This window comes from Stegodyphus dumicola, chromosome 4, assembly GCF_044657685.1.
Source record: "Stegodyphus dumicola isolate Sdum_Otavi_A_Nest chromosome 4, ASM4465768v1".
Lineage (NCBI taxonomy): Eukaryota > Metazoa > Arthropoda > Arachnida > Araneae > Eresidae > Stegodyphus > Stegodyphus dumicola.
This window is the reverse complement of record NC_140771.1, coordinates 27,042,278-27,055,524: the sequence shown is the minus strand read 5'-3', so window position 1 is coordinate 27,055,524 and position 13,247 is coordinate 27,042,278. Positions and strand designations below refer to the sequence as shown.

The 13,247-nt window shown below is 35.7% G+C and overlaps 1 protein-coding gene across 1 annotated transcript in view; it reads left to right on the top strand.

Moving 5' to 3' along the window:
* LOC118186493 (protein APCDD1-like) overlaps window positions 1-12,876 on the top strand; it is a 114,733-nt gene extending 101,857 nt beyond the window's left edge. The window contains exon 5 of the mRNA XM_085814628.1: window positions 5,945-12,876. Coding sequence (XP_085670754.1) covers window positions 5,945-6,715 — 771 coding nt within the window. The 3' untranslated portion in view covers window positions 6,716-12,876. The remainder of the gene's footprint in view (window positions 1-5,944) is intronic.
* Window positions 12,877-13,247: the final 371 nt, after the last annotated feature.

Genomic DNA, 13,247 nt, shown 5'->3' with positions numbered 1-13,247 from the left:
TTGATTAAATTTACGGAGACTAATTGTGTATGATTTAATATGTCACTCGGCTGCTGAAACGAGGCTTAACCTAAGAATAGTGACGAACACGGTAAAGCGAAACTATCCGAATTCGAACAATCTGGAATTCCATTTACCTAAATCTTCCAAAACGATTGCAGCGTTACATTTACAGGGTGTGTAAGAAGAAAAAAAAAGTACTCTGGTGAAAAAAAAAAAATTATGTAAATATCTTTTGAAATAAGAGGAGAGATGCTGACGAATGAATAATATTAGTCGGAAACGGCTGCCTTAAACATTAGCCACTACTTTGATTTTATTATTAGCTCTTATTAAAGCCGCACAGAACATGGATTTCTTTCTCCCAAACAAGCTCGTGTGATCACGCCCCTACAGAACAACTTGAAGAACCCGCGTACATTGCATTATCTCTGCCCGTTCTTTCCCTGAATTTTACGTTTTCGTTCATTTTTGCTTAAATGCTGTAGGCCGTTCTCTTACTCAATAATTACTCATGTGCGGTCAGTTGAGATAAGAAGACACTGTTCCAGATTTGAAAGAAAATGGTGAATGTTTTTAGATCAGAGCTATTACCTATCATGCCGAAAGCATTAAGTTGCTCAAAAACGCTACAGAAGGAAGTTTTCTAAAAGGATTTTTCTTCTAAGGTAAGTTCTTAACCCGCCTTCATAAATCGAAAGCTGTGGGCACAAAATTTGATTTTCTGCCGTTGTAAATGGACGACTGCTTTCGGCACGGACTGAAATATAGCATTAGTGATATCAAATAATACGTAAGTTAAGATCCCACGCTATCTATGCGAAAACTGCCAACGCAAATAAGATCTTAAACTTGTTTCTCCAAAATATGTAGTTTTGGAAAGCTACTGAAAAAGAAGCCAAATATTTATATTAAGTATAATATATTATAAAACATGTTATTGTTTTCTTCGAATTTACAGATTTGCGAAACGAAGGCTCATTCCCGCTTTCAATGAGTGCTGTCACAGATGCTCTTTACGGTCACCTGTCTCCCTCGTTTAAATTTTATTTTTAAAACCATATAATTTTGTGGGTTTTTATGTTAATGAACTACTTATCTTATTATTATGACTATATTTTCGCTTCTGCTTTCGTCGGCTCTGATCAGGATGAGTTAATGTATTCAAGACAGAACTTTTGGCAGCTATCGACGACCGTCACGCTGTAGTACTTATGGCTGCGACTTGATTACTTAAATCAGCTTTAGTTTTGGTAGCTGTGACTTCCCGCGAAAGTTTGACCTTCATTGCTCAATTTAAAATTTTAATTTTACTTTAACATTTGTTTCCGAATTTTTTGCAAGCTGAGGAAATTAATTCTTTGTTATTACACAAATTGCGTAACCATCAGATTAAGATTAAATAAAAAGATTTATTTTAAACCGTCCTCTGAGTTGTAGCTATTTAATTAGAAGGTCTAAGGCAAGATTGTAAGTCTGTAAATTACTGTAAATTGAAATACTTCTAAAACATAAATATGTCCCAGTGATCATTTTGAGCATTGCAATGTTATTTTGTTTAGTAAAATGTATTTATACGCCATATATTCTGTAATTGTTCCAGAAACTTCGATTTTTTGATTGATTTAAACCCATGGTGCTAAATTCTGTTCCTCGAGGACAAATTTAAGTCACATCTCGGGACCCTAGCCGGGACTCGAACCTGGACCTCTCGAATGCATGTCAAGTGTGCTAACTGTTACACCACGAAGGCATGCAGAAAGGAGGGAGAAAATAACTTACAAAATAAAGTAACGTTTCCTGAATTTTGTGCCCTCAGATTTTTGTCGCCGTCATTCTTAACAATTTTTCTTTCCACTTCTTTAGTGAACACTTGATTTATTTATAGATTTAAAGGAAATACTATTTTAAACCCCAAACAAGATGCGTATAAAAAATGCTCTTCCATCCAGGACAATAAAGGAATCAGGAAAACTCTCATGAGTTTTCAGATTGTAGTTTTATTTTTATTTTCGTTTTTATTTATTATTTTTATTTATTATTTCGTTTTTATTTATTTTTATTTTCGTTCACTTTTTAATAACAAACTGTTTCGTAGAGAATAATGTATGTAAGCAAGGCATATGTAATGTTTGATATTTACTTTGTTTATTTTTACTGCAGAAAAACAGTGTTACGTGACGGTACAAGATGAGTTAAGGCCCACCCAATAAACAGGAACTCCTAGTCTCGGACTTTACGGACCTAGGCGGTAATGAGGTCCTGTATCTAGGCACATAAAAAGGAAAGAAACAGTACACCTAAGAAGTAATAAATAAATAAAAAGTTAAAAAAGAAGAAGAAATAATGTGGAAATGCTGCAGAGTAACATAATCAATCTGCTTTTTCTGAACCGACGGCACAAAATTTATCACCGTCCACTTTTCCTCTTTTTTTTTTTTTCTTTTTTTTTCTTTTTTCGCCTCTTTCCTTTGAATCTTCCGCATCTTGACACGGACATGAATGTCCTCCGTGTCAGGGATTAGTCGATGCTTGGCGCAGATAACGAGAAGATCAGTCTCATATTGCCTGGATGGCGATACAATCGCGGCAGATGGTGAATTTCTTGGTAGTGAGGGATTTTGAACGTTTATCAAAAACCTTCCTCTGAGTACACTAGAACCGGGATTAACCGAGGTAATAAGAATCGATGCCACTTCGGATTACCGAAAACTCGGATCAAAACAAACGATTTCCTTCTGAAGTATGATAGCATGTAGAAGTATCTTTTATTAACTGTAATACTGCTGCAAGTGTCTATTAAATTTGATACATTTTAAGCAAATATAGTTTAAATTACATCAGTGAAACGTAAGTGTCGAAAAATAACGACTTCATTTAATAGAAGTGTGTAAAATGCTTTTTAATCGCTCAGTTTGTTATGCGGTTATAATTAAAAAAAGAAAAATGAAACATCTTAAACAGGTATATTAGAATTTTTGGAACAAGAAACATGAGCAAGCAACAATGCCGGGATTCAGACCGCGGATCTTGCACTTAGTTGAGGAGATAACCTCACTGGTGATTATGATACATTCACTCAATGCACTTGTAATTATGATAACTTGTTAAAACTGCCATTTTTCGAGGCATATTCTCGTTAATGGGCAGTGTTATTGTGAGCTTTCACTGTTTCCAATGCCGCACGAAAGGTAGATTAAGTAATGTTTTGAGCAGGGACAGAATATGATGACTGTGTATATTATAAATGCATAGCAGCTTTTCGTTAAGGGAAAGTCCGGAATTTTTGGAAACACTTTACTGGAAATTTTCGAATGTCAAAAGAAAATCTGCCAACGGTTTCGATTAAAATAAATGCAAATGTATTAAAATTTCATTAGTTTACAGGGTATAGAATTCATTCCGGCCTTCGTCGAATTTCACCAGAATTTTATGCCATGATAAAAGCAAGAAAAAAAAATTCGCTCACATTTATTTCTTATTGGTACATTTTTTATCACACAGCTGTGAGGTGTTATTAAATATATACAATTATTTGAAGTTGCGTATTAGCGTATACGTTTTGCAAAACTTCTGAAAGTACTGATGCCAAAGTCAGTGAACCTGTCTTGTACTTCGAAACTATGGTAATGTGACCCACGCTCAACATTGCATAAACTGGACAGCATTTCTGGCAACAAAGGATAGCTTCGGCAACTCATAAACTGGTTTCGAAACAATGGTAATGCGACCTACGCTCAACATTGCATAAACTGGACAGCTTTTCTGGCGACAAAGGATAGCTTCGGCAACTCATAAACTGGTTTCGAAACAATGGTAATGCGACCTATGCTTAACATTGCATAAACTGGACTAGCTTCGGCAACTTATAAATTGGTTTCGAAACACTGGTAATATGACCCACGCTCAGCATTGCATAAACTGGACAGCATTTCTGCTGACAAAGGAGCTCGGCAACTCATAAACTGGTTTCGATTCTACGACAGTGCCGATTTTAGGGTACTGTGAAGGCACACTAAGAAACAATAATTTAATTAAATTCTTATCCTTTTCATTTTATGCAATGTTGCTAATTATCTACTTTTTCTCTACGCTATGGTGTTGATTATTTGCGGCTGTCGATTCTACGCACTGCCTCAGTTGTGTCGATATCGATCCTCCACAAAATTGACTCTATGACTATGTCGATCCTACGGCGTATTGACGATAAGTCACTCTTTGTCGAGGGCTGTGCATTAACAGGGAGTGTGAGTGTAAACTACGCGTCATTCAATATGCAACATTTGAATAAGAAAAAGGGAAAGGCAAGATGATATGCTGGAGAAATAGTGAACATTATTAATATGAATAAGAAGACTATTATAATTGAGAACTAGATCTGCCTTTGTTTTCACTTTTATTTGGAATGGGCTATTTATGTATTTGAGGTCTGTGACGAGTTTTATTTAATTTTTAGGTTCGTTTGCGTGAGTTTAGCTATAATTGATTGTCTTTGCAACCTTTTGCTTTTTTTTTTCTTTTTGTGAGTGTGTGTCACATGTTACTCGAGGCCCTGACCTTGTTTCTCTGGGCTAGTTTAATTTGATCTTGTATGATTTGGTCTCTTTTGGGGGGGCGCAGCCGGGCTGTTGGCTCCCTCGTTTTTGATTGGATTGGCCGGTCCTCCTTTTAGTCATATGGCCGCCAGCTTATGCCGGCTAGGTGGACTGGGGGCTAATACTAATACTAATATATATTCAGAGGAATGCCGGCATAATTTTGAAATAACAGAAAAACGCTTTGAGTCGCTGTAACTCAAATTTAAGGTATAAGGTATTTCTCCCGCCTTCCTAGCGTGCCTTCGTGGTGTAGCGGTTCTGCACGCTGGGTCGGTATTCCAGAGGTTCGTGGTTCGATTCCGGCGAAGGCGCCAAATGTAGGGTCCAGGTGGGTTAACTTCTGTCTTTCCGGTACCGGATACAATTGGAAATGCGTCTCGAAGATCTAGAAGTGGCAGACCCAATGGTGACCTCCCCGTTAGATGGATTTGGCTTCCTAATACAGACGATGAGGGTGGCAATTAAACCAGCAGTGGTATTTGATGGCAAGAACTCCTTAATCTCATTTTTAGAAGCCCTCGAGACGCACTTCCAATTGTATCCGGTACTGGAAAGACAGAAGTTAACCCACCTGAACCCTATAAAATAGAATCGAAAAGCACTAAAAAGCCGTGACAGATCAACACTAACAAGAAGGCATCGTGAAAGAAAGTGTTTAAAAACCAGAAAAGAGTATTTTTGTCGCATCAAACTGTAATTAACAAACACAGAACAAAACTTCGCGTTGTCTTCGACGCATCATCACATGCTGAAGGCAAAATGTCATTGACTGATTATTTAAAATCAGGCGTTTCTTTCCATTTGAAGCCTACACACTACTTTTAAAATGATGTTTCACTATTTTTAAAATGATGTAAATATGGACTTGAGGCTTTAAGGAAACCTAGTTGTGGCTCTCGAACGTTTTTGAATTATGACATGCAGCCCTTATTGGCATGAACGTTGGCCACTCCTAGTATAGTGTTTAAGAATGCTAGCTGCTATGTCATTAGACGCGGGTTCCAATCCCGAAAAAGGCATAGATGTGTTGTAAAAGTATAGCACCTGCGCGGTTTCAAGACGTTTAAATACTAGCGAACCGAAAGTCCTCTCCAGTGGTTTAGTGCATTCTTTAAGTGGTTAACATGTCCAGGTATAAATATAAATATCAGTGTTTCATATCCCAGCAAAGGCAAAGCTCGTGTTTTCACGTTTCATGTATCGGAGTGTCTTATAGTCTCCACAACCTCTGTTATTAATTGTAAATTATTTTACACAGCTTTAATAAAATATATTTGTATGTATCTTCTTTATTTTAGCCCGTTTTTGTATTTTAATAATTTTTGTACTTCAATTTTGTTTTCCAGACGGATTCCTGTTCATTCTGTCGTGTTCTCTCTAAATCAAGTGCAATGTCACCACCTCAATTACCAACTTCACAACGCTTATATTTGCCACATGCAGACCTTAATGGCCACTGGATGAGCTTACGCTGCGAAGTCCACCCTTATGGTCTCTTTCTGATTCGAATTTTTATTTTCAACAGCAAGGACAGCAGCTGGCAGTTCAGACACCTGTACTATAGGGATGCAAAGTGCCTGAATCCCATGTTCATTCTCAGTGCCAAAGGTTCATACAAAGTGGGAAAACCTTCAGACACAATACCAGATGCAGTTGAGTATGAATTTCATGTCTCAGAATCGTTTTTAACCCCGGAAGATAAGCAGTTCGTGAACAACCTGATTGGACTCCATTCATGTGGGTCAAGTTCTAATTGGAAGGTCAACCAGATGGTTAATATAACAGCTTTCGGCGGCTGCAAGGAGCTGGGTATAACTGTTCCATCGACAGAAAAAGATCTGGTGAGATTCGAGGGGCGAGAACCTGATTTGACCTTCTTGTACCTTGGTGAGGCGTCTGAGGACCATCAGCGACCAACAAGTTTCCAGCCAGCTCTGATGCGTTGCACTTCTCTGAACGTAGCATATGACGATGACTTTTTATTGAATTATAACCACCTTCGCCCATTACCGCTGGTGTCAGGATCTTCAGATTTGCAAGGAATTTTTTATCATATCATAGGACTTATTATTAGTTATGATTTACTACTGAGGTTCAGAGATAGTTTTGTCTTTTAAATGCATCCTGCTATAGGCTCAATTTTATTGTAATTTATAAATACTTTTTTTATTCGTGCCATGGTAAAATGGAAATCGTCAAAATTGTAAATATGTTAGTGTTTAAGGTCTGACTATTACACCAATTAGCTTGTACAAGGGAAGCCATGGTGGTCTGACGATTTCGAGATTCAGCAGACACCATGAAATGTAACTTAAGTATTTATTTAATCTTACGAAACAACAGAAATCTTCTCTTGTGCTTCATATTTTGCACACCATATTTCTAAATATTTCTCACGAAAGCTGGTTTTCTTTAGTAGTATATGTTGGAATGCAGAATATTTACTGACAATGCAGATGTTCAGAAAGGTGAGGGAATATCGCATACTGCTAGAGAAGCCAGACTGATCCCCAGCAAATTTTTCCCTATCCTGTGACTTCTAAAGGAGGAGATGTTTCATAGACGTCACGTTCTCCAGACTTTCTTGTATACAGTTACTTTCTATTCGGTTAAGTAAAGTCTTAAGAGCACGTTAATAAACCATGGCACATAAGCGAATTCAGGGAATTTCAGCTACGCCAATTAGCATGGTCCAAAGTTTGTCACAAATCGTGGAGAACATTTGAAAAACATGTTTTCAAAACATAAAAGACTGAAAACAGCAATGGCATTTATAATAAATGGCACTGTGTACCTTGTTGCTAACCTTTTTTTAAGAATGCAGAACTGTTTTAAACTACAAATGCATTTAATGATTGGGAACACACTAGATGGTAAACTACTGAATATGAGTAATTTATTGCTTTTTATTTATGTTTGGAAACCTACCATACTGCTCACTGATGTAAGTTAAATTGCAAATATCGTCTTCAAAAAATGTGACGAGAGAATTCTTCGAAGGAACACATTGGACTGAGTTCAACACTTCAGAGTAGTTAGATCGTAAGACTTTCGATATGTCTGCTTTCTTTAACTGAACATTCCTACATAAAATTCAATCGTAATCATGCTGTTCTCGCACCAGTTATTCGGACTACTTCCAAATGACATGCTCACCGCCTCATCAGACTACACTGGAATATAATATATACGTGCTGAATTACTGTACTTTTACTGTAAATAATATTTAGTCAGAGACAGAAGAGAATCATGGAATCTGGAGTTTGGAAATAGAAACAATTCATCATTAGATTATTATTTTAAGGAAACAGCTGTATGCATTTCGTGAGAATCTAACATAGATCTCTCTTATTCGATTTCCTAAAAGTCTTGTGACAAGAAAAGGGCTAAGAAATACAGAACTTCCAAGCCAGAGCTGCTTTGGATTAAAATGAGAAATGGTGTTTAGGCAGAAAGCCCTCGGGCTTTAAATACACGATTCAATACATTTTCCTCCTGAAGGAGAAAATCTTTTCTGTATCCCTTTTGAAGAAAAATATCAATTAAACAGTTGCAATAAAAATAACGATGAAGTAAGCATCGAAGATAGGGTACTAAGATATATAACATATAACACTAGAAACATCTTTTGCTTATATTCATAGCAATTTTCAGTTGCGGTGAGTCAACTCCCGATTGTGGATTAATCACGACAAGTAAAAAAAAAAAAAACTGTTGTTGAATGATAAAATTATTTTTACAGATCATCAGCGCAAAATTAAAGAGTCTACGGAAAATAAAAGCTCCTTAATCCCTTTTTATAACTAAAGTCTCTTCATTTCTGAATTTACTTCTCCATTATTCAAAGAATGTTCTTTTTGTTTTAAATACTGACTCAATTTACGCAACCAAATGATTTTATTCTCCTAAACTGCTTGGAATACAAGTACATTTTTCATAGTACATTCCTGTTAATTATAATATGGATTATTTCTCTTTCCTGCTTTTCTTTCTTTTAACTGCTCTTAGATTAACAGGTCATTTATGGTATTAATAGTCATCCCTGGTATTATTTCGGTAAATCGGGAGTTTACTATCTTATAAACTTCAGTAAATTGTATCAATATTAAATATATCATTAAAAATAAATTATTAAGAACTGCGTTTAATGTTTTTAAATCTCTGAGTTTATTAAACATTGACAACTATAATTTGATTGTTAAATTGAAGACGTTATACTATGCCGCATGGCAATATTCTGACAACAAACTACACACCAAATCCAAGGAGGATAAAACTGATTCTTTTCTGAACTCCAAGACCATTGCAATTAGTTATAGGATCTTATGTCTCTTTAAATGACAATATTTATAAGATCACATGGATAGCATGTGCAGGGTAGCAAAACATAACATAACAGCCCCCTCAAAATGGGAAGATTCCGTTATGGTCTAACATCAGTCAATAATAATAAATCCGAAATAACCACTATAGATCAATTTGTTTATTAAAACAAAGAAGTGGAAACATTAAAAGATTAGACTGTTAAATACTTCGGAAAACATGAAATTTGTAATTAAAATCATTTACTAATCAAAACAGACTTTTTTAAATGCTTTATTTATCCAAATTCCAGCATGCTGGCGACTAGGTAATTAGGCTGCATGCTGTCCAATACTTTCCCACAAGACAATTAAAATGAAGTAATGCGGAGCATTCATCAGTGTGAACAGCGGTCATATATTATCCAGTTGAACACGAAATACAGAGAAAGGTCGACAATATTAAAACGAAATAAATAAGCACAGAAACAATCGTGTCCAGTCAAGTGTAAAAGAGGCCACCGCAGTTGCACAAGGAGCATTTGAAACAAAATGCGAATTGGTGCTGAGGATACTCCATTATTTAGTATAGGAAGAGTAAGCAGACAGTGTATGAAGATTCTGTTAATCTCTAGTTTTGAAGAATGAAAGGGCAAATTTCTATTTGGCTTCTGAATTAAAATGCAACTTATTTTTGGGAAAAGGTCCACTTTCTCTCTTCTTTCAACACCACAGTGAGAAGGTACCCAATAGAAAGACACTTTAAGTTGAATTCTCCCAAGTAGAAATTGACACCGTTGGACGCGAGGGCTTTTATTCTCCTGATTAGATAGTAAAGCCCGATAGGCAGATGTTGAGTCAGAGAGAATCACAGCCCTCCCAGAGGAATTCTGGCGAATAGAAAGTTGCTGAAGAGTTACTTAAATTGATTCCAGCTCGCCATCAAAATGGGTCATGGAATTTCCAATCGGTAGATAAAAACGGAAAAGTTCATAAGAAAATACCAGCCGCAGCTCCCTGAGTAAATTCCAGAAGGGAGCGATCTAGCCTGATGTGAAGCCGTTTATAAGTAGGACAGCTTGTCAGGACTGCTGTTCCTTCTAATTGTCTTTGGAAACATAACTGGAATTCTGAGTAGGAACAGGGGCGAAGAGTTAAATTTACCCTTTATTTCTCACAGCGTACAACCGTTCCCGCACTTCGGGACACAGAGACCAGCACTTATGGTCTAAAACGTAGAAAATAAGAAATAAGCTAACTTAACTAAATAAGAACTAAACCTAGATGCTTTACAAAGAGTAGTAACGCGAAGCTTGGCCTTTTACCACTACGTATGTAGTGAGCAGAATGCAGAAAACTACAATACGTCTTCAAATATCAGCGAGAACTAAGTTCTGGCCTTATAGGCAGACATGAACTGACTGCAAAGCACGCGTGTGGTAAGGCAGCGAGAAGACTCTTTCTCCACTTGGCTAAAAACCACATCCTAAATACCTATACAGTTTGCAACCTCATTAGAATAAACAATACTTTCGCGCTTATTCTGGCCGGAAAGGGAAAATTAGAGAGGATAGCAAAGTTTTAAAATAAAATAAACGTTAGTAAAACTTAAAATCCTCACAAGCTATCGTGGATTGTTTCCGGAGCAATCGCACGGAGTGCTTCAGGGAAGCAGTCTGACTTTTTTATTTTCTGATTTAGGTCCAATCTTACATCAAGGTCCATGAAGTCCAAGGGGTTAGCAAGAGAGATTAGCTCAGTAGATATATTGTTAATTAAATGAAAACAGTCAATACCATTGGATTGCCACACTGGATGAGACACCTTTGCATTTTCAGGTTACGTTCTTGTAGTCTTAACAAAAAGAGTTGTTAGGAAGCCTAATTAATCTGTTATAAAAATAGTTGCATCTTTTTTAATCGCATTAATCAAAGTTTTTATTATTATTATTATTATTATTATTATTATTATTATTATTATTATTATTATTATTGTGAATACTTGCATCGTCAGCTCAGAGGTGGTCTTTAGAAGTGATTCGTAAACCCTGGACTTGAAAAGTCTCGAGGGTGTTAATAACCTTCATTACAATAGTCAAAAACCAACATTTCTTTACAATAGTTCAAGACCGGCTGAATATGGATTTTATAAGTTGTATCTATGCTTTTCTGTTACAGCCCCATTTAACTCTGACTAGTGGTTCACGAATAGAGAGTCCTTTTTTTCTGCTTTTGAGATAACATGCTCAGCGTATCCCCTTAAGTCAGCTTGTTGTTGAAGATGTAACTTAAGTAAAGTAAAAAATCCTTAAGTTGTATATGTCTACTCTAAAAGACGAGTTTGGAAATAAAGGACTGTCTGTTAAGCGTGAAAATTGGCTGGTAGTTTTATTTATGTTTACTGACATATTATTATCGTTTCACCAATGTTCAAGTCTCTCCAGGGTTAAATTCAAAACAGTGTTAAGCTTGGTTTGATCATTGTCACAGATCTACACCATAGGACTAGATTGTCTGCAAAAAGAGCCTGTATTAGAAGTCAGCAGGTTAAGGTTGTCATTTATAAAAATATTAAGGATGAGGCTAATTAAAGTTCCTCAAAATGTCAAAAATAAGTGGTATTTTCTTAATTTTAATTAAAAAATTACTCTCATTTTGTACTTTGATTCCTTTTCTTCCAATTTACATCCAAACCGAAATCAGAGACATTAAAAGCTAGCAGAAATTTTCATGTGTAATAAATAAAAGGCAGCCTTCTGTACAGAATTTTCCGGCCGTAACGCTGAGAGGGTTAATGAGGTGGACCAGTTTTTTTTTTTTTTTTTCCTTAAATTTCGAAGTGGGATCTCCAAACTTTTATAAATGTGGATGGTTTTAAAGGAGTTATATTTCCAAATGAGACAAGTTTTTTGGATAGTTTTAGAGGAACTGAAGTTATAGATTTACAAAAAAGAATTTTTTATAGAAATCTTACATATACATTCCATTCAAAAGTATATATCATCGGTTTTCAAACTTTTTGCTCCATGCACCCCTTTCACCATTCCTAGGCGATCAGTTTACAGACTCGAAAAGTACACATACATTTATTAGTCCGAACGGGCTTTGTCCCTGAAGGACTATTGTTTTCGTTTTGCGATTTTGAGTTGAATCACTATAAATGTCCGTTTCACTTTTCAAACTGTTGTCACCAAATGTTAGAGCCCTGCATTATATTTGAAGAAATTAAATAATGAAAAATCTGCATAAATGTATGTATATTTTTCGCATTATTATAAAACAACGGTACATATAGCCATCGAAATTTGAGTGACGTAATCCTTCTACGAACATGGGCACGTGGAAGAGCAAATTTGAAGCTTGAAATTTGTTTTACTATCGATTTCATATTTTGTAAAACCTTAACGAATGTTTGATTAACAAACTCAACGATTTCAAAGCAGCAATGGCAGCACTCTACGGGGGGAAAAAACCTTTTTATCTCCAGCGCTAACTAAAGTCTTCAAATCGTCGTCATCAACAGCTGAAGAGCGTCCACGATGCTCTTGATCTTCCAGGTGAAATTCTCCACGACGAAACTTTTGGTACCACCGTTGAAATGTAGATTCATTAACACTTTTCTCGCCCCATACTTCGTTGACATTTCGAGCCGTTTGTGCTGCGCTGTGGCCCAGCTTGTATTTATAAAAGTAAATTTGCAGAAAATCCCGTTTTGACTTCTAAACAAAAACACCTAGTAAGTATTTTTTTAAATAATTTTAGAACAAAATGATTATTATAAAAATATAGAGAGAAAATAGAGCTTCAAAATGATATATAAACCAGTGTAATTCAAAATATTTTTGTTGTTAAAAACGTACAGGAGAAATAAACAATTGCAAAAACCTGCATTATTTTCCGGACAACCCGATACTTCTCGGAAATGCATACGGCTTATTTGAAAAACTAAAATGAAGTGGAATATTAATTTAATAAACATTTATCTCTTTCACTGTATTGCGTTAATTTTATTTGCTAGTCACTTCTTTTTCTCACACATGCAAAGGCACTCGATAAATTAATGTTTTCCTGATATATTAATAAAATAGTATAATAGAATTAATAAAATAGAAAAACTATACGGTTTTCTAACTCATATCCATAAAAGCGTACTACAGTTCAATGACTTAATGTAGTAGTAACTGCAAACATCTCTAATATATAGCCACGTAAATATATAAAATCCACATAAATACATTTCTGTTTACATTAATTAGCATCAAACATATTGCATCGAAGGAATAATCTTCATAATTGCAATTGAACATTGTATTGAGGGAATCTTAAAAATTCCCCTCCTCCCAAGAAAC